General features: G+C 36.8%; 3 protein-coding genes across 5 annotated transcripts; 2 read left to right on the forward strand and 1 right to left on the reverse strand.

The window, feature by feature from the left end:
• The first annotated feature begins 3,291 nt into the window (after positions 1 to 3,291).
• On the forward strand, positions 3,292 to 6,500 carry LOC113309406 (actin-like). Of its 2 annotated transcripts, none has more exons than XM_026557846.1 (5): positions 3,292 to 3,493; positions 4,463 to 4,535; positions 4,669 to 5,062; positions 5,205 to 5,818; positions 6,085 to 6,500. In XM_026557846.1, the coding sequence occupies exons 2-5, from the start codon at positions 4,476 to 4,478 to the stop codon at positions 6,148 to 6,150; spliced, it is 1,134 nt and encodes a 377-aa protein (XP_026413631.1). In that variant the 5' UTR covers positions 3,292 to 3,493; positions 4,463 to 4,475; the 3' UTR covers positions 6,151 to 6,500. The 2 variants fall into 2 exon arrangements, with proteins under 2 accessions (XP_026413631.1, XP_026413623.1); XM_026557838.1 differs by having other exon boundaries at positions 4,466 to 4,535.
• A 382-nt stretch (positions 6,501 to 6,882) lies between these two features.
• On the reverse strand, positions 6,883 to 17,946 carry LOC113355353 (callose synthase 9-like). Its single transcript, XM_026598192.1, has 21 exons — positions 17,929 to 17,946; positions 15,900 to 15,987; positions 15,222 to 15,290; positions 14,968 to 15,145; positions 14,758 to 14,872; positions 13,228 to 13,347; positions 12,600 to 12,715; positions 12,403 to 12,486; positions 12,198 to 12,310; positions 11,976 to 12,028; positions 11,716 to 11,892; positions 11,469 to 11,516; positions 10,930 to 11,088; positions 10,105 to 10,218; positions 9,933 to 10,021; positions 9,689 to 9,847; positions 9,507 to 9,615; positions 8,404 to 8,523; positions 8,182 to 8,232; positions 7,899 to 8,081; positions 6,883 to 7,238 (listed from the first exon to the last, which is right to left on the reverse strand). The coding sequence occupies exons 1-21, from the start codon at positions 17,944 to 17,946 to the stop codon at positions 7,002 to 7,004; spliced, it is 2,400 nt and encodes a 799-aa protein (XP_026453977.1). The 3' UTR covers positions 6,883 to 7,001.
• A 493-nt stretch (positions 17,947 to 18,439) lies between these two features.
• Positions 18,440 to 21,681, forward strand: LOC113309429 (actin-like). 2 transcript variants are annotated; one of them, XM_026557862.1, is made up of 5 exons: positions 18,440 to 18,670; positions 19,647 to 19,716; positions 19,850 to 20,243; positions 20,386 to 20,999; positions 21,266 to 21,681. In XM_026557862.1, exons 2-5 carry the CDS (start codon positions 19,657 to 19,659, stop codon positions 21,329 to 21,331), a joined length of 1,134 nt encoding a protein of 377 aa, XP_026413647.1. In that variant the 5' UTR covers positions 18,440 to 18,670; positions 19,647 to 19,656; the 3' UTR covers positions 21,332 to 21,681. The 2 variants fall into 2 exon arrangements, with proteins under 2 accessions (XP_026413647.1, XP_026413650.1); XM_026557865.1 differs by having other exon boundaries at positions 18,459 to 18,670; positions 19,644 to 19,716.
• Positions 21,682 to 21,793: the final 112 nt, after the last annotated feature.

Raw genomic sequence — 21,793 nt, forward strand, 5'->3', positions numbered from 1 at the left:
CCTTCATCTTTCTAAAATCTTGACATTACTATTAATTTCCTTCATTTATTTATTTGTTTAAATCTTAAAAAAAAAAGAGTTACCTTCACAAGTTCGAAAAGAACCCAGTTTTCACCACTATCTACAATAACATTTGAAAATACACCACCATCCGCTTCGGTTCCCTTGGCTAGGTTACCCATGAGGCTCACTGGTAGGCTAGCACAACAACTTGTTCAATTAATGTAGTAATATGTTGTTGGAGCTTAGCTTGTTAGGCTTCCACCTAGTTAATGTAATACTCTTTATCTATTAATAAGCAATATTTTTATTTATTATTTTAAAAGGAAAAAATGAAGAATAGAGGAATTAAATAGAAGCTATAAATATAATGACAAGTGTAAAACATCTTTTTATAATAAAATAATAAGGTTAAAATTGAGAATCAATTAAATCAAATTACGTGGGTCCATAGGTTTTGCATTTCCAGCTTTTAAAAGCTAGTGCAAAGTAGCTTTTAAAAGCAGGTCTAAAATGGAAGAGCTTCTTTCCAAAAGTACTTTGAAAAAATTTACCACACATGTATCATCTTGCGGATGGGATTTATCCAAAATGGTCAACATTGGTTCAATATTACCGTCAGCCCCCTGCCGGCAATTGGGTCACTCATACCAGCATTTTAACCAACACCAAATGGCGTTGAGGAAGGATGTGGAACGGGCATTTGGAATTTTGAAGAGGAAGTTCACAATCATTTGTGTCCCATATCAATTGCATAATTATACATAATTGGTAATTCTGGAAAGTCGTCGTGATAAGAAGTGGACTAACTATGAAGATGAATATTTGAGGCCTGAGATTCAACCAGAAAAAGCTTGTCTACAAGAAACTATACCAAATGACTAATCACATTCAGAACCAGAATCTGTATGACAGGTTAAGAGAAGATATGAGAGTAAATCGGTGGGAAGATTATGGATGAGACGTCGGATGTAATTATAATTTTATTTAATGTATTAATTTAAACATTTAATTGTTAATTTGTTTGTAGTTTGTGTTATTCAATTTTAATTTTTATAAAAATATTCAATTGTCACTTGGAGGTTTTCAGTTGATCATGTGATAAAAACTTTATCTCCAACGGCTTTCAATATATCCCAAATATTTACCCACTCATCCCATTTCAAGATCACAACTTCTACAAAAATATTATATTCTCACTATCTAATCTCAATCAATATGCCTAGTCCTAACTTTACTCCAGACGAAGATTTATCTCTTTGCAGAAATTATGTAATATACTATTCGAGGAGGAGTGAAGAACAGCGCCAAGCTGGTTTAGTCAGTCAGAGTTATTGGGGTAAAGTTCATGATATCTTATGCAATGACATAGGTAACCCTCACAATCGGGATCGTGCACAACTGTTCGGTTGATTTTTTTTTAAAGAAAACAAGTAGAAGATTTTATTACTTTAATTCGGATTGTAAGTCGATATAGCCTTAGGATTGTAAGTCGATATATGATGAAATTGATGTTCGATCGCGAGATGAATGATGAAGATGGAAAATAAAGAATTTTGAATACAAAGCTCATTTTCACATCCTCAAGGAGTTTCTCATCCTTTCGTCTAAGATATGGTCAGGCCACATACGTATTTAATTTAAAAACATGCCCCCTCTAAATCCCCGTAAAAAGATTACTTTTTGAGAAAAATTAGGAAGTTAAACAGTTGGTAATAAAACCGTTGTGAGACTTTATTTTCTACTTTACAATACGTGTCAATATATAAAGATGGGCCACATACTCCAAGTATGTGTCCCGACCACATCATAGTTGCACCGGTTTCTCATTATTATACGATGTAAGATGTTAATGTGGTGTCATAATTAAGTAAAGGTTATTAAATAGAATGCAACGACAAATTAAGCAACTTTTTGTTTCAAATTAATATTCATTAGAAAGCAACAACATTTCAAATTAGAATTAAAATTAATACATCAATTATCTAAAGGTACTACTGCATCGAACTCATTATCCTCCTCCTCACCATCAGTTGTATTGTTATTAAATCGACTTGTTGCCACACATGTTTCTGCTGGGGGTTCATAATTGAAATGTCCGTACCAAGAATCTTATGCTTATCATAGCCATTAGCAAAAAGATTTTGAGAAAGCCGGTTATTTTTCGTCTCCCTTTTTTGGTATTTCCGGCCAACCTCTATTTGCTTCTCGGCGGTCTTCTAATGTTCCATAAACTCCTTCGTGTTAAAACCATCAGAGTTCCCCTTTCTTGAGCTAATTTTCTAGTCAGTCTTGCTCAGTTTCTTCCTATAATTTTTTATTAGCATCATCATTGAGAACTAACTTGGCATTTGGGTTTCTTGTGGTATCTGGTGAAGAAGTTGGATTTGATACACTTGGTGAAAATGGGGTTGAGGCAGAAGAATTGTAAGGTGATCTTTCAGGTACTCGTTGATTAGCTGCTAACACGTCTGGATTATATTTGTTGAACACTTTGAAAATATGATAAAAGCTTTCGAATTAGAATTTTTTTCATTCTTGCATTGCCAATTTGTACGATACAGTATTTCCATATAACATCCACAACACCACTTTTCCGACCTCTCTTGGTTTGCATTATTGCAGCAACGCAAGAGGTGACTTCCTTATTGATCATAATGAAGCGTTGTGCCAACCCAGTCGCATCATGATCATTGATGTTCATGGTCTGTTCTTGATATTTCATAAATATGTTATCTCACATGGTGTTACCATGTTGTTGTACACCATCGATGCAATCTTGGGTAAAAAACTATTATAATTACGACAACTACTTCATCTTCTGAGACATTGAATTTGACCCCTGAGCTCTATCACATTTTTTACTTTTACCTTTTCCCTTGAGAATCCATATTACGAGAAACTAAGAAGTTCTAGAGAAATTAGTTTATCTTCTTGTTTTAGATTAGAAGATTAGTGAGAGACTAAAAAATTCTAGAAAATATAAAAATTCTGACATGAGAAACTATTGAGCGTTAATCAAAAGGACGAGCTTAGAAAGACAAGCACTAGCATCGTCCAGACCATCGAGCGACGGAGTCCCTATCGCTCGCTAGAGATTTTGTCGGGTTTATCACTTTACCTTACCCACTTGGTGCAAAAATGACAAATTATGTTGTTTGAAATATGCATAGGAACAGGCCTTATGCTTATTTGGAAACGGTTTGTTTTGAGGGGCAATCAAGATATTTTCTTTAAAAATATTTATTTTCTTGAGGACCGAGTTTGTTGTTTGGATCTTTGGATTTTGTGGTTAGTTTTTTAAGTTTGAGACTGGATTTGTTTTTGGTAACCGTAACTAAAATTTTAATATTTGGTTGAAACTTTTCCTTTTAAAAAACAATAATCTGTCTTTTCGTCGACAAGAAAAGTAGACGGAAGGAACCATTTAATCGAGGAGATAGATATCCAGAAGAAAGGATTTTTGAGTTCTGATCCTAAGTAGGGTATCAAGGTAATCGGTTTTGAATTTAAGAATCATATTTGATCTACATTTCATAATGGCATTTGGTGATTGTTTTAATCAGATCTGAATTTTGTTATACATTTGATCTGCTTTACATGTGTGAATTATCTATATCCGAAACCTCAGTTTCATGAGTTTGTTGTTTCTTCTCTTTATTTTTGGCGGAATTTTGATGTTCCTAGATTTGCATTTCTCAGTTTTGATATAGGAATATATTTTGTCAAAAGCATTAGATGGATGGGGCAAACTGAATTTGGCAAACACCATTGAGCATTCTAGGTCTGAAATCCTTGCATATGGATTTGGATGTCGGGGTTTTAAACCACGATCTCGGACCAGTTTCAACATTTTAGTTCAGGATTGGTACTCTAGATAGAGAGTAATGTGCCGAAATTCATCTCACTAGTTACTGAGTTTGTGGGGAATGGGAAGGAAAGGTTTTTTCGTTTCGGCTACTAGTTCTACTTTGAAGAATATAATTGGAATCTGCTAGGACCATTTTAAGATATTAAAAGATTCAGCGCATGGTAACTACGTATTAGCATTTCCTAGATTTTAACTCGTTAATCTTCTGTGTAATTTTGAATGTAATAGATTTTTTGTTTCAGAGACATCATGATACCATTTTGCCAAGAACCTCAACTTGGTTTCTTGATATTTGTTTTCAGTCCTTTTGATATGATATTAAACACTCAAACCTCGAACTAGACCTGCTATTGTCTTTTTACTGTACATTGCAAGCACTTTGAGGAAAGTGGGTTGTATTGTGTATTTGTTCAACCAATTGCCAGGGCTAGATGACTGTTTACCTCCGAAAGATATTTGGTAAGCTCCCTTACCCAGATATGAAACACGAAAGAACTCGTTTTACTTCAGAAAATGAAGCTGATGGGAGCTGAATGCACTTTCTTTTTTGTCTGTGTATTATGTTGCTGAAGCTTGGTTTTTTCTCTCCAGCAGGTAGTGCATCATGGCTGACGTTGATGATATTCAGCCCCTTGTTTGTGACAATGGGACGGGAATGGTTAAGGTAATTGATGGGGAGCTCTCAAATGGGACAATTCTTCTTAATTAACCATCTACACACTCCTGATGATGACTTCTCCAATGTCTTTTACAATCTTTTTTGTCTTTTTTTCTCTGATTTAAATTTCCCATTTTAGGCTGGTTTCGCTGGAGATGATGCCCCTAGGGCGGTGTTCCCTAGCATTGTAGGACGTCCTCGTCACACTGGTGTGATGGTTGGTATGGGTCAGAAAGATGCTTACGTTGGAGATGAGGCTCAGTCCAAGCGTGGTATTTTAACTCTAAAATATCCAATCGAACATGGGATTGTGAGCAACTGGGATGATATGGAGAAGATTTGGCATCATACCTTCTATAATGAACTTCGTGTAGCTCCCGAAGAGCATCCTGTTCTGCTTACTGAAGCACCCCTGAACCCTAAAGCTAATCGAGAGAAGATGACTCAGATTATGTTTGAGACCTTCAATGCTCCTGCTATGTATGTTGCTATCCAGGCTGTTCTCTCCCTTTATGCCAGTGGTCGAACAACTGGTAAGCATCTCTACATTCTCTGGGTTTCTAAGAGGAATGTGGTATGCTGATGGAGATTCTTGTTGTTTATGCTAACAAAAGCACATTGTGCATAGGTCTTTTTTGTGTATTTCTTTATACCAACTATGTTGTTACTGTGCAGGTATTGTTCTTGATTCTGGTGATGGAGTCAGCCACACAGTTCCCATCTACGAAGGTTATGCACTCCCTCATGCCATCCTGCGTCTTGACTTGGCTGGACGTGATCTTACAGATGCTTTGATGAAAATCCTGACTGAACGAGGTTACTCATTCACCACCACGGCTGAGCGTGAAATTGTGAGGGATATGAAGGAAAAGCTTGCTTACATTGCTCTGGATTATGAGCAGGAGATGGAAACGGCCAAGACAAGCTCATCTGTAGAGAAGAGCTATGAGCTTCCAGATGGACAGGTGATCACCATTGGAGCTGAGCGTTTCCGATGCCCAGAAGTCCTTTTCCAGCCATCAATGATTGGTATGGAAGCTGCTGGTATTCACGAGACCACATACAACTCTATCATGAAGTGTGATGTTGATATCAGGAAAGATTTATATGGCAACATTGTCCTCAGTGGTGGGTCCACTATGTTCCCCGGGATTGCTGACAGGATGAGCAAGGAGATAACCGCTCTAGCTCCAAGCAGCATGAAGATAAAGGTCGTGGCTCCTCCCGAGAGGAAATACAGTGTCTGGATTGGAGGATCCATCTTGGCATCCCTAAGTACTTTCCAGCAGGTATTTGCTTCTTTTCTTTTTTCATATTTGTCCCAAAATTTTTGACATTGGCAAACAGAATCAACAGAGAATTTATGGTTGCGAATTAAATGGCTAGTAAGGCATGATAGGGCTTCGCCACCAATGAGAAAAAGGGGTAAAACGAACCCATACTCCACCTGCTCATGAGAACAGTAACACAAATCGTGATTTTGGTGGCTTTTCTTAAATGGGATACGTTAGGTAAGTGATTGCTTACTTGACCGAAATTTTGGATATGATTGCAGATGTGGATTGCGAAGGCAGAGTACGACGAGTCCGGGCCATCTATCGTTCACAGGAAATGCTTCTGATTTTTATTTTATTTTCTTAAAAGTTTGAAGCAGGTTGTGCAGGTGAAGAAGAGAGAAGTATTGTTCCTTGTCTAGAAGAAAAAAAAACTTCAGCTTTACTTTATCATTTCACTATTTCAGTGTCCAGACATAGTTTTGTTATAATTTCCTAATTTGAAAATGTGTATTAATGCATGGCCATTGTTGGTTTTGGTCGGGACATAGGGAAAGTCAAATCATCTATAGCATAGCTCGGTTTCTATATAACTGAGTAAATATATCTTCCGCGCCAAAATTGTGCTTCATAACATTTTTGCATCACTTGATTTGTTATTGAATCATCAAGTAAAAGTTATTGGCTCGTTAAGTAAGTTGGAATCTTATCATTTTATCATAATGAAACTATGAAAGAAGGAATCTATAAATAATGGAAAAAGACAGCTCCTACAGCATAATCAAGAAACCAAGCAAGGGAAAATCAAAATTTATGCACCTGGTGATAGTTGTACATTTATTACACGCTGCCATGAATTTTTAGCTCATTAATCCAGCTTTTAAAATCTATGCATCAGCTGGATTACCCTAATTTCATCGATATGAAAATTACACTTGCAGGTTTGAGAAACATAGACTCCTGGAAAGTATCTATCATCACAACTGATCAAAATACAAACAAAATTTTATACAGAAGAATTAGGAATCATTACACCGTTCTTTATACAGAAAGTATTTCCAACCTCTCATGAGATATCATCACAACTGATCAAACGTCATTACACATCTTACTATCCTGACACTGAAAAATGGAGTAAAGCCTAAAAACATTTCATTCCTACATTTTACAATACAGAGTTTAAAATGAAACACAGCCATCATAGATCAGAGTTCGGGTTGTTTCCAGCAAGGATGAGAGAAATCTCCAACCCCCGGCTAAATGCTTGGTTGAACATCAGTCGTGTCTGAAATGTTGAGACAAAGGGGAACCAGGAGAAAATGGCAATGGGAATGAAGATAATCATTCCCATTCCAGCATCATATAGACGAGCAATGGAGCGTATCGACTTCCACAACCCAAGCTTCTTCATCAACGGCTTGCAAGCAACAGTTATCTATAATTTCATTAAACAGCATAATTTTCAAGTCGCTGTAAATTAAATGCCAAAAGAGTGTACAGATACTTCAAATGCCAACTTTAAGTGATGAGATCTCATGACAACATATAATCATTTTAGCCTAGAAGCAATACTTCTAATCCCTCACATTAAACAACTAAATATAAGGTTCTAGGCTCACTGACGGGTGATTTCCAATAAATCTACAAAGTTGATTTCTTGAATGCTGAGGAGAACGTAAGTCATAAGCTGGCATCCTATACCAGTACCACTCATCATCAATGTTGATGTATAATATACAAACAAAAGGCTATTCTGAAGGTGATGACATCCTGGGGAGAACATAATTGATAAGGCATCCTATACCAGTACCACTCATCATCAATGTTACATTATACTAGTTGTACCACAGTAGAGCACCATCTCAGTTTTACCTCAAAAAAAAACTATAGTAGCATCTCTTAAATACCTATACTTGAGTCTGAAGTTGACATTCATAAATACAACTGACCAAAATGTTCCTCTACAGCAACTACCATAAAACTGGATTACTCTAAGCATCAAAATGCCACTTCGTTCAGTCAGCTCAATATAGAGAACGGGAAAAAGAAAAACAGTAAGTGTGAAAAAGAACCACTAGCAGGCCAGGAATATTACCGAAATAATACCCCATCCAGTGGGTACAAATGCCAAGATGCAGGCAAAGATATCTGGCACGGATAGATTAGTCAGTACCACTGCAACAGCCAAACCAGCCATTGCTAGCATGAATGATACGCCTTGGACAAAGCGCAGCACCAGCTGGAAATTAACAGATATCTTCTGGCTAAAGGTAAACACCTGGAAAACCCACCACATGAGGATGAATGAATGTTCATAACATGATACCAGAAGTTTTCTTCCAGAAAACGGGATACGGTTTGATTCAAGTAGTTTTTACCTTGAAAAGAATAATGAGAACAGCAAGCACGATCCACGATAACCCGTAGACCTGCAAAATAAATAACAACTTGAGTTCAAGCATAGGCAACAATAGAAATGTTTCTTCAGTAGCAATGAAATTCTTTTGATTTGCAATTACACTTTTTCTATGACAAAAAAGAGGGCCCATACAAAAAAAAAAAAAAAAAAAAAAAAAATTTTATTTCTCAAGAATGTCTACCGTCAAAGAGGTATCATCCCCTGATGCATGCAGCTTGTAAACAATGCCGTACTGGAAAATGAAAAATCTTAAACTCAGTAAGATCTCCATTAACCTCCCTCCAAATGTTCGAATATGTTCCTACAGATATTAAAAGACAAGATTTGGCATTAAAAATATGCTAGCAAAAGCTAGTGATAAAATAAAAATGTTATAAGACACTGTCTTAACAGAAACCAGACTTTTAGAATAAGTGTGGTGATACATAATAACTTGCATCCGTAACATGTGTAAGGTTTTGTCCATCACCAAATAGCTCCATACAAGTAATTTGTTTCTGAGGTCAATCCCGATCTAATAGCAGAAAGGATCACTCGCAATCTCAAACTTGGTGGTATAGATAGTGCCCCCGAAGGTTAAAGCTGAGCTTTTTTCAGATTCTAAGAACGAATTTGGCAGTAGCCAGTATACAGGTTTAAGACATTTGTGCTATGTATTGTATATAACTGCACGCATAACATAATGTAAGCCAACCAGTATGCTCCTCTCATCTGAAAAAAAGAAAAAGAAACACATCTCTTCTTCTATCTAAAACAACTGTTACATGCAATACTTCTATTGAGCTTTCCATACATCAGACAATAGTACCATATTTCTTACCAAAACATCTGCCACAGCAACTTAGTAGTGAATGAACAAGATGCTTTCTGGCCATCTCACCATAACTGATTGCTACTGAATTGTCAACTGCGGATTTAGAGTCTCTTTTCTGTTGTTTCTTTTATAGGTCAAACCTATTGTACCACAGAGGTTCCACGTACATTGGAATAATTGTTTGGCACACTAAAAGACGACTCAATTTAGGCGCTCTCACATTTATAGGGAATATTCTAGCCCACGCATTACGGCCAAATGGTCGCACTAACCACCTGATGTTCCATAACATGCTATGGGGAGTGACGGATCTCAGAGCGAGGGATCTCTGTTGACTACCTACATATTTGTGATATTTTCTTTTTTATTTAGATGTTTGAGACTAAGGTTCACCTCCTATTTCAATTTTCAATAAAATACTCCTCCGGGAGTTTGTCAAAAAAGAAAGCGTCAAGCCAAGGTAGCAAGACAAAAATACCAATTCCCTCCCACCAAGCTTCCCAGCTCTCCTCGCCCTTTACTCCGATACCACCTCTATACAGGAGCCAATTTGTCCAGTCTCTGAAGTCCTCTACAGTCCTGAAGAGCAGTAGAACACACTTGTCATTCTACTTGTCCCCGTCTAATGAATCAAAAATGGAAAGTTACTTACTTCTGCCATTCAAAACCAGATGGATTGAACACATAGGGTGCAAATAGCCAAGAGAGTGCCATGAACCAACTGCTAACAGAAAGAAGAATATAGCCTAAAGCACCACCATCATCATATCTATAAGCAGCGTACACCACCAGCAAAAGTGCAACTTCTAACCTATAAAGTTTTGGATGACAAGAATTAAAAACAGCTCCAACTTAATTAAAAACAATCACCAAATCCAAAAGAACAGACCACATACCCTTTAACAAAGTGGCTTCGCGAGTATAGCCTATAATTTGCTGAAAATTTAATATGTTGCACCACGAACCCCCTGCCTGTTGCTTGATACTGTTGAGAGAAACTAATTTTTAGATATTTTCTGAATGAAAATGATAGAAAAAAGATACTAAGAAAGATCAGCAAAAATATACCTTTGCACCCCCATGGAGAATTGTCCTACCAAAATAATGCGTTCTTGTGCCAAGAGAAAATGTGAAGAAGACAGAACAAAGCTGGAGTTGCATTGTGATAAAACTGACAACCGCCTACAGGAATTCAGAAGATATATGCAGAGATAAAGAAGTTTCCTCGAGATCAAAAATCTTTCACTTTTAAAGGGGTAAAAATGTCTATATAGGTGAATAAAGTGAATGGCCAACACAACAAATAGATCTAGCCAGATCACACCATATGGAAGGTGCCAACTTGCCAACAAAATCAAAAGAAGAAATAGCAACACTAACATGAGATAATATCTTCATAAGGAAGCCATGAGATATGACTCTCTAAGACAATGCAGAGTAGGATCCTCGTATAGTTTAGACATGATGCTTCTAAGATACCACTTATCAGATTTGCACATGCTCGATATTGAGATGTCAGTTCCTTTACCTTACTAAATATGTTTATTGCAGTTAAATCCACTTGGAAATACCACGATTTTTCTGGAATATATGACCAAGCCATATCTACCAAAATTAAAGTCACCTGTAGCGCATGCATGAAATTTGTTTTTGGCTAGTGCCCAGGACCAAGACTAACTCTCTTAAATGGCGTTGGCATGACTGCAAGCTTAACATAGAGAAAAACCAACCTCCCAAGGCTATGGGGCATTATATATATATGCATATCAATAACAAACAAGATTTAATAATTAGTGACATGGCAAGTAGCTGTAGGACTGTTCATTAATTAATCACCCAAAGAAAATTTTAAGTAAAACATAGCAAGGGACATAAGTTTTAGAGACGATGTACCCTCAAAAAACCTTGCTCCAAAATGAATCCCAAAATCATCGGTATAGCAGTAAAAACACCGATCTGGAAAAGAAATTGTGTATTGAGAGCAGCAGTCAATGCAGTGTTCTGCAACACATTGGCTTTTTCCATAATAGATTCACCGGCTCCAGAGAGTGCCTAGATCAAATCTCAGGATAAGTTTTTCAAGATGGCAACTTCAAATCTCAGCTACTCAAGTAATTCAAGAGAACTTCAAAAGCAAGACAGGATAAATGAAACACGTATTTTTCACCCCTTCAGAGTTTTATACAGAACTGCAACAACATAGCTACTTTCTATTTATAACAAACAAGCAGTAAGAATTATTTAGCAAGTTCCTATTGCTATCATCGAAGATGCACAAATTTTGAACTCTGAGTCATAGATGCCTAGTCACCATCTTACAGGATGCCATCAGCCAACAAGACATGCTTCACGGAATTAAGAATATTCAGACAATACCTGCTTTGGTTTTAAGAATCTATCAGTATCATATAGAAGCAGAGATGCCAACTCACCAAATATATCTTCCCGTACAGAAAAATATACACAGTCAGCACTGTTAACTGCATAAACATGAAAATGTTCAATCACCGGAGAACTTTAAACTGCAAGTTAATCTACTCAACATGAGAAAACGAAATTCAGAACATATTCACCTAATGTGTATATGAAAGTGAACCCAAGCCCTAAATCTTGTCTAAAGTTCAAGAATTTTTTTTATAGGACTGAGAATGGTCTAATAACTGCAGTCGAGTAGCATACCATAGTACAAAAATAAAATCCAACAGTGGTGAAGTAGAACGACAGCATGCGGAAGAAATCAAAGAGTTGACCGAGTCTGTAAATGTCCCTACTAAGAACCTGTTCACCATTACCACTAGCCACTTTCCCTTCAAATACTGCAATCTGATTAAGACCAACATCTCGACCTTTTCCAACCTGTAGGTACATAATAAGAGAACTGCAATAACCCAATATAATGTCAAATACGAAACGTTCTTTGAGCAAACGTCCAGTCATACCTGAATGTACTCATGGTGAGTAATATTGCCTTGACGCAATGTTGAATTGAACCCTGCACAAAAACTAATAATCTTGAGACACCTTTTTTTTTTCTTTTTTTGATAGCATTATTTTGAGACACTAAGCAAACTGATATTCTTCATTGGCTATTTCCTCAGCAGAAAATTCAGTCACTAAGAGAAACTATGAATAGTTGCCTCACAGCAATATATTGGAGTTACCAGCATATATATCTTCGCTAATGTTAATAACACGTGATGCTTTGCTGATGCCGCCTCTTGTTATGTGGAAAACTCGATCAAACACATCTGGATGTCCATAATGCATGCGCACCCTATATAATTCGAAAAGATGTAAAATGTGTTACCTCTGAACATGTATGGAAAAATTTAAAACAAACCATATGCACATGATAGGTAGACTTACTTCAGAGGATTTGCTAAAACACGTTGGCCTAAAGTTACAAAACTTGTCTCTTGGTTGGACATGAATGACGCCAAGGATGAAACACTGTGAATCATTACAGAGAAGCGATCTTGATAATTATAGATACAAAAGAAAACAGTGACGCAGTTATGGTACATACACAATTGTCAAATGAAGGAAAGAAAGAAGAGGTATACCTTCCTGTGAAGACATGCTCTCTTACACCAAGAATAGTTGGAGGACGAATACCATGATCATGATAGAACTCCTCCAGCAAATTTCTCATCTTCAAGGCTTCCTCGAAGTAATTATCCTAAGAAAAAGTATTCCATAGAAGAATTAGGTCGCCCAAAAAGAAGTGATAGGGACATGTAATCAGCAAATTACAGATTTAAAAGAGAGTATTATCTCTTTATCTCTTTTAAAGAGAGAATTTAATGAAAGCAAACAAAAGTACAGCTACGTATTTCTCCAGACATAATTATGCCAATATCACAACCAGCTCTTGCTATCTTTACATTGGACAGTACCTTACTAGATGACACACAGTACCTTACTAGATGACACACTAAAGAATTGTACCAAGAAGGGACAGTGATTTTCCATATACAAACAATAGTTTAAAAAGCAAATCATTCTACAAACTGTAAACCAGGCACAGGAGACCACACACTTCTTGTGCACTGGATTTTGTAGAATGACTCTAAGAAAATCTCAGATATACGAGTCTGATGTAAACAATAAAGGCGAGGATACTCATAGAGAAAGACGGGCTATAGCTACTACACATAATGTTTATCCAGTAAAAGTAAGAGTCATGGTAACCTGATTCATATCAATTGTCTGAACTGCACTACCACGTGTAAAAATGATAGCATGGTTCTGGTTTTCAGGCTTCCCTTCACCAAGTTTTGGATCTCCTGGTAATTTTACGGAGTATATTTCCTGCAATACGAGAAGAATTGGCCATGCAAATTTTCTGGATTAGCATGAGAGGAACTTTGAACATGAAGCAAAAAAAAGAAATTGTATTAGGCCTTTACATGCTTGAGTATGCACAAGCATTTTGGTTTCAGGGTTTGTTAAGATGTCATCTTTATTAAAGCAGTTAGTCAGCTGGTAGTCCACAACACCAGTTTCGCATTCAAGCATTGCCTCTGATCGCAATCTTTAACAATGGCACATAAATGGCTGATTACTAAATGTTTATACTCCAACTACGGGTTTTTGTTTCTTTTGTGTAGCTAGTTTTAATGACCAACAAGTTTTAGAAGAGAATAGACGCTCTAGGTAGTGGACCGTTGTTTCAACTCTATGATCTGACTGAGGAGTTGATTGATTAAGATAGATAGCTTGTGTTCTTGTGAAGTGAATCCTAGGCTCTCTGAGTAATCTTTTTGCACTAATGTAGGATGAGAAGATAAAGATGTCTTTCTTTCATCTAGTTTTTGAAGGGGAAGTGGAAAATCCTAGGCTCACTACAAAGTAAAATCTTTTCGCACTAATATAAGATGACAAAATAGAAACACGAAGGCAAAGCGTTCTTATTCAAACATTTAATATTTTGGAAAGCTCACATAAGGTATTATCAAATGATATGTTTACACTAGCTGATTACTAGCTTCAAGAATTGCCTCAGGTCGCAATATTTAGCAATGACACTAGCTGATTACTACACAATGTTGACACTCCACTACTGTTTTTGTTTTCTGCTAGCTAGCTAGCTTTGGTGACTAATGAGTTTTAGAAAAATTTAACACTATGGATCAAAGAATAGTGCAATCATGGAGCATAAACAGCATGTATTCTTGCGGAATGGAAAATCTTAGGCTCCCTAAGACTAGGTCTTATGGCCTTCACAAGAGCAAGAACCGTGGGGAAATGAAGGGATTCCAAAATTTTGGAAATTTAAGAAAGCTACACATAAAGCCTTGTTCCGCTGATATGTTTCAATATCTATATCACTGGTTTCGGGTTCATGTGCAATGGCACATGATGGTGATCAGTAGACAATGTAGATACTCTATTACAGTTTTCAGTTTCGAAATAGCAAGTTTTCACGACTTATAATTTTTAGGAAGAACTAACCGCATACGGTAGTGAATCATTGCTTCAACTCTGTGAATTGATCAAGGAGTAGTGCATTAGTGGATTGATTAAGATAGACATCTTAGGTTCTCGTGAAGTCGGAAATTTTAGGCTCCCTATATGTTTTAAAAGGTTCCTCCTAATTTGCTAAATGATGTCATAGTTAACGGGAATAATTGAAAAAAGATAAATGACATCCAATGAGAGAAAGATGTCATAATATAACGATAGGAAGACCTAAAATAAGAGGGTCAGTTAGATTCAAACCTTGTCTTTCCCATTGTCGTCAGCCTTAACAAGCTTTGAGTAGTACTCTGTATGAACTCTACCCTCCTTTAGAGTTTCAACAACATCAATGAAAGCAACTCTAAGAGCCTCGTGTCTATTAGCAAAAGCAATCATCAATATCTAAGAAACTAAAAACAGTTGATAAAACATCCATACACAAACACGAGATCGGAATGAGTTGCATAATACCGTTGCATCAGCATTGCAATGTCTGCAGCCTCTGGTTTTTGTTGTTCTTTCTGTTTCCCATAGATTTGGCATGTTACAACATACGTAAACTTAAGATCTGCCTGCGCTCGAGCTTCAGGGGACAGCTCAAAACCTTGAGTGTCAAAGGCCTCCTTTGCTGAGAGTGTGGCTTCCGTATCTGTAATTTCCAACATTAGAGCATCTCCTAATACAACTCAAACAAGAATATAATATATGGAATCAAGAATGCAAACCTCCGGGAGAAATCCTTTCCAAATAGCTCTGGAGCATAATTGCCTTCCTGTAGTACATCATTCCCCGTACTGCATCAACTCCAGCAAGTTAAAGAATGCAGAAAAACTACAAACTACAAGAGCTAAAAGGCTAAGAGAAGACATACAGCAATTTTAGTTTCAGTGAAAATTGAGGACCAATCTTGCATATAACCTAGCAATATCGAAAAGGTCACACAGAATTACCAGGAAGAAAATTATAACCGTTTCTTCAAGAAACTAAAATTCTTGTACTAACTCAACTTTAATAATCATGCTGCCTGATCCTTCATATGGTAATTTAATTTGATAAAGAAACAAACAGTACGAGAATGAGAGGGGGAAAAAAAGGCAAACACAAACCCTCAAGAATCTATTACTTAAACCACATGCTGTCACTTTAAATTTAAGCAATCAATTCAAACATAGAGGATACAAAAGATATCCCACAAAATATGCTGTCACTATCTTGGAAGGTGTCGTAAAATTGGTAAGAAAATATTAGACAATCAGTTTAAACATCAAGAGTACGAAGGATAATCTTCATTCAGAAATCAATGCAACCGACACCAAGTACTATATCAAAATTATGGAGCTTTCTCAACAAACATAGAAAGATCAAGAAATAGGAGACCTAGTGAAAAGTTTTTAAGAAATTACCAGTCCTAGCTAATGTTTGTCCGCGGTAAGAAGCCCAAAACCTAAGCTCCAGGACATCGCTGGGATTTTCAAAAAGTTCAGAAGTGGACTAACTATGAAGATGAATATTTGAGGCCTGAGATTCAACCAGAAAAAGCTTGTCTACAAGAAACTATACCAAATGACTAATCACATTCAGAACCAGAATCTGTATGACAGGTTAAGAGAAGATATGAGAGTAAATCGGTGGGAAGATTATGGATGAGACGTCGGATGTAATTATAATTTTATTTAATGTATTAATTTAAACATTTAATTGTTAATTTGTTTGTAGTTTGTGTTATTCAATTTTAATTTTTAAAAAATATTCAATTGTCACTTGGAGGTTTTCAGTTGATCATGTGATAAAAACTTTATCTCCAACGGCTTTCAATATATCCCAAATATTACCCACTCATCCCATTTCAAGATCACAACTTCTACAAAATATTATATTCTCACTATCTAATCTCAATCAATATGCCTAGTCCTAACTTTACTCCAGACGAAGATTTATCTCTTTGCAGAAATTATGTAATACTATTCGAGGAGGAGTGAAGAACAGCGCCAAGCTGGTTTAGTCAGTCAGAGTTATTGGGGTAAAGTTCATGATATCTTATGCAATGACATAGGTAACCCTCACAATCGGGATCGTGCACAACTGTTCGGTTGATTTTTTTTTAAAGAAAACAAGTAGAAGATTTTATTACTTTAATTCGGATTGTAAGTCGATATAGCCTTAGGATTGTAAGTCGATATATGATGAAATTGATGTTCGATCGCGAGATGAATGATGAAGATGGAAAATAAAGAATTTTGAATACAAAGCTCATTTTCACATCCTCAAGGAGTTTCTCATCCTTTCGTCTAAGATATGGTCAGGCCACATACGTATTTAATTTAAAAACATGCCCCCTCTAAATCCCCGTAAAAAGATTACTTTTTGAGAAAAATTAGGAAGTTAAACAGTTGGTAATAAAACCGTTGTGAGACTTTATTTTCTACTTTACAATACGTGTCAATATATAAAGATGGGCCACATACTCCAAGTATGTGTCCCGACCACATCATAGTTGCACCGGTTTCTCATTATTATACGATGTAAGATGTTAATGTGGTGTCATAATTAAGTAAAGGTTATTAAATAGAATGCAACGACAAATTAAGCAACTTTTTGTTTCAAATTAATATTCATTAGAAAGCAACAACATTTCAAATTAGAATTAAAATTAATACATCAATTATCTAAAGGTACTACTGCATCGAACTCATTATCCTCCTCCTCACCATCAGTTGTATTGTTATTAAATCGACTTGTTGCCACACATGTTTCTGCTGGGGGTTCATAATTGAAATGTCCGTACCAAGAATCTTATGCTTATCATAGCCATTAGCAAAAAGATTTTGAGAAAGCCGGTTATTTTTCGTCTCCCTTTTTTGGTATTTCCGGCCAACCTCTATTTGCTTCTCGGCGGTCTTCTAATGTTCCATAAACTCCTTCGTGTTAAAACCATCAGAGTTCCCCTTTCTTGAGCTAATTTTCTAGTCAGTCTTGCTCAGTTTCTTCCTATAATTTTTTATTAGCATCATCATTGAGAACTAACTTGGCATTTGGGTTTCTTGTGGTATCTGGTGAAGAAGTTGGATTTGATACACTTGGTGAAAATGGGGTTGAGGCAGAAGAATTGTAAGGTGATCTTTCAGGTACTCGTTGATTAGCTGCTAACACGTCTGGATTATATTTGTTGAACACTTTGAAAATATGATAAAAGCTTTCGAATTAGAATTTTTTTCATTCTTGCATTGCCAATTTGTACGATACAGTATTTCCATATAACATCCACAACACCACTTTTCCGACCTCTCTTGGTTTGCATTATTGCAGCAACGCAAGAGGTGACTTCCTTATTGATCATAATGAAGCGTTGTGCCAACCCAGTCGCATCATGATCATTGATGTTCATGGTCTGTTCTTGATATTTCATAAATATGTTATCTCACATGGTGTTACCATGTTGTTGTACACCATCGATGCAATCTTGGGTAAAAAAATATTATAATTACGACAAATACATTCATCTTCTGAGACATTGAATTTGACCCCTGAGCTCTATCACATTTTTTACTTTTACCTTTTCCCTTGAGAATCCATATTACGAGAAACTAAGAAGTTCTAGAGAAATTAGTTTATCTTGTTTTAGATTAGAAGATTAGTGAGAGACTAAAAAATTCTAGAAAAATATAAAAATTCTGACATGAGAAACTATTGAGCGTTAATCAAAAGGACGAGCTTAGAAAGACAAGCACTAGCATCGTCCAGACCATCGAGCGACGGAGTCCCTATCGCTCGCTAGAGATTTTGTCGGGTTTATCACTTTACCTTACCCACTTGGTGCAAAAATGACAAATTATGTTGTTTGAAATATGCATAGGAACAGGCCTTATGCTTATTTGGAAACGGTTTGTTTTGAGGGGCAATCAAGATATTTTCTTTAAAAATATTTATTTTCTTGAGGACCGAGTTTGTTGTTTGGATCTTTGGATTTTTGTGGTTAGTTTTTTAAGTTTGAGACTGGATTTGTTTTTGGTAACCGTAACTAAAATTTTAATATTTGGTTGAAACTTTTCCTTTTAAAAAACAATAATCTGTCTTTTCGTCGACAAGAAAAGTAGACGGAAGGAACCATTTAATCGAGGAGATAGATATCCAGAAGAAAGGATTTTTGAGTTCTGATCCTAAGTAGGGTATCAAGGTAATCGGTTTTGAATTTAAGAATCATATTTGATCTACATTTCATAATGGCATTTGGTGATTGTTTTAATCAGATCTGAATTTTGTTATACATTTGATCTGCTTTACATGTGTGAATTATCTATATCCGAAACCTCAGTTTCATGAGTTTGTTGTTTCTTCTCTTTATTTTTGGCGGAATTTTGATGTTCCTAGATTTGCATTTCTCAGTTTTGATATAGGAATATATTTTGTCAAAAGCATTAGATGGATGGGGCAAACTGAATTTGGCAAACACCATTGAGCATTCTAGGTCTGAAATCCTTGCATATGGATTTGGATGTCGGGGTTTTAAACCACGATCTCGGACCAGTTTCAACATTTTAGTTCAGGGATTGGTACTCTAGATAGAGACTGTAATGTGCCGAAATTCATCTCACTAGTTACTGAGTTTGTGGGGAATGGGAAGGAAAGGTTTTTTCGTTTCGGCTACTAGTTCTACTTTGAAGAATATAATTGGAATCTGCTAGGACCATTTTAAGATATTAAAAGATTCAGCGCATGGTAACTACGTATTAGCATTTCCTAGATTTTAACTCGTTAATCTTCTGTGTAATTTTGAATGTAATAGATTTTTTGTTTCAGAGACATCATGATACCATTTTGCCAAGAACCTCAACTTGGTTTCTTTGATATTTGTTTTCAGTCCTTTTGATATGATATTAAACACTCAAACCTCGAACTAGACCTGCTATTGTCTTTTTACTGTACATTGCAAGCACTTTGAGGAAAGTGGGTTGTATTGTGTATTTGTTCAACCAATTGCCAGGGCTAGATGACTGTTTACCTCCGAAAGATATTTGGTAAGCTCCCTTACCCAGATATGAAACACGAAAGAACTCGTTTTACTTCAGAAAATGAAGCTGATGGGAGCTGAATGCACTTTCTTTTTTGTCTGTGTATTATGTTGCTGAAGCTTGGTTTTTTCTCTCCAGCAGGTAGTGCATCATGGCTGACGTTGATGATATTCAGCCCCTTGTTTGTGACAATGGGACGGGAATGGTTAAGGTAATTGATGGGGAGCTCTCAAATGGGACAATTCTTCTTAATTAACCATCTACACACTCCTGATGATGACTTCTCCAATGTCTTTTACAATCTTTTTTGTCTTTTTTTCTCTGATTTAAATTTCCCATTTTAGGCTGGTTTCGCTGGAGATGATGCCCCTAGGGCGGTGTTCCCTAGCATTGTAGGACGTCCTCGTCACACTGGTGTGATGGTTGGTATGGGTCAGAAAGATGCTTACGTTGGAGATGAGGCTCAGTCCAAGCGTGGTATTTTAACTCTAAAATATCCAATCGAACATGGGATTGTGAGCAACTGGGATGATATGGAGAAGATTTGGCATCATACCTTCTATAATGAACTTCGTGTAGCTCCCGAAGAGCATCCTGTTCTGCTTACTGAAGCACCCCTGAACCCTAAAGCTAATCGAGAGAAGATGACTCAGATTATGTTTGAGACCTTCAATGCTCCTGCTATGTATGTTGCTATCCAGGCTGTTCTCTCCCTTTATGCCAGTGGTCGAACAACTGGTAAGCATCTCTACATTCTCTGGGTTTCTAAGAGGAATGTGGTATGCTGATGGAGATTCTTGTTGTTTATGCTAACAAAAGCACATTGTGCATAGGTCTTTTTTGTGTATTTCTTTATACCAACTATGTTGTTACTGTGCAGGTATTGTTCTTGATTCTGGTGATGGAGTCAGCCACACAGTTCCCATCTACGAAGGTTATGCACTCCCTCATGCCATCCTGCGTCTTGACTTGGCTGGACGTGATCTTACAGATGCTTTGATGAAAATCCTGACTGAACGAGGTTACTCATTCACCACCACGGCTGAGCGTGAAATTGTGAGGGATATGAAGGAAAAGCTTGCTTACATTGCTCTGGATTATGAGCAGGAGATGGAAACGGCCAAGACAAGCTCATCTGTAGAGAAGAGCTATGAGCTTCCAGATGGACAGGTGATCACCATTGGAGCTGAGCGTTTCCGATGCCCAGAAGTCCTTTTCCAGCCATCAATGATTGGTATGGAAGCTGCTGGTATTCACGAGACCACATACAACTCTATCATGAAGTGTGATGTTGATATCAGGAAAGATTTATATGGCAACATTGTCCTCAGTGGTGGGTCCACTATGTTCCCCGGGATTGCTGACAGGATGAGCAAGGAGATAACCGCTCTAGCTCCAAGCAGCATGAAGATAAAGGTCGTGGCTCCTCCCGAGAGGAAATACAGTGTCTGGATTGGAGGATCCATCTTGGCATCCCTAAGTACTTTCCAGCAGGTATTTGCTTCTTTTCTTTTTTCATATTTGTCCCAAAATTTTTGACATTGGCAAACAGAATCAACAGAGAATTTATGGTTGCGAATTAAATGGCTAGTAAGGCATGATAGGGCTTCGCCACCAATGAGAAAAAGGGGTAAAACGAACCCATACTCCACCTGCTCATGAGAACAGTAACACAAATCGTGATTTTGGTGGCTTTTCTTAAATGGGATACGTTAGGTAAGTGATTGCTTACTTGACCGAAATTTTGGATATGATTGCAGATGTGGATTGCGAAGGCAGAGTACGACGAGTCCGGGCCATCTATCGTTCACAGGAAATGCTTCTGATTTTTATTTTATTTTCTTAAAAGTTTGAAGCAGGTTGTGCAGGTGAAGAAGAGAGAAGTATTGTTCCTTGTCTAGAAGAAAAAAAAACTTCAGCTTTACTTTATCATTTCACTATTTCAGTGTCCAGACATAGTTTTGTTATAATTTCCTAATTTGAAAATGTGTATTAATGCATGGCCATTGTTGGTTTTGGTCGGGACATAGGGAAAGTCAAATCATCTATAGCATAGCTCGGTTTCTATATAACTGAGTAAATATATCTTCCGCGCCAAAATTGTGCTTCATAACATTTTTGCATCACTTGATTTGTTATTGAATCATCAAGTAAAAGTTATTGGCTCGTTAAGTAAGTTGGAATCTTATCATTTTATCATAATGAAACTATGAAAGAAGGAATCTATAAAATAATGGAAAAAGACAGCTCCTACAGCATAATCAAGAAACCAAGCAAGGGAAAATCAA

This window comes from Papaver somniferum, chromosome 1, assembly GCF_003573695.1.
Source record: "Papaver somniferum cultivar HN1 chromosome 1, ASM357369v1, whole genome shotgun sequence".
NCBI classification, from domain to species: domain Eukaryota; kingdom Viridiplantae; phylum Streptophyta; class Magnoliopsida; order Ranunculales; family Papaveraceae; genus Papaver; species Papaver somniferum.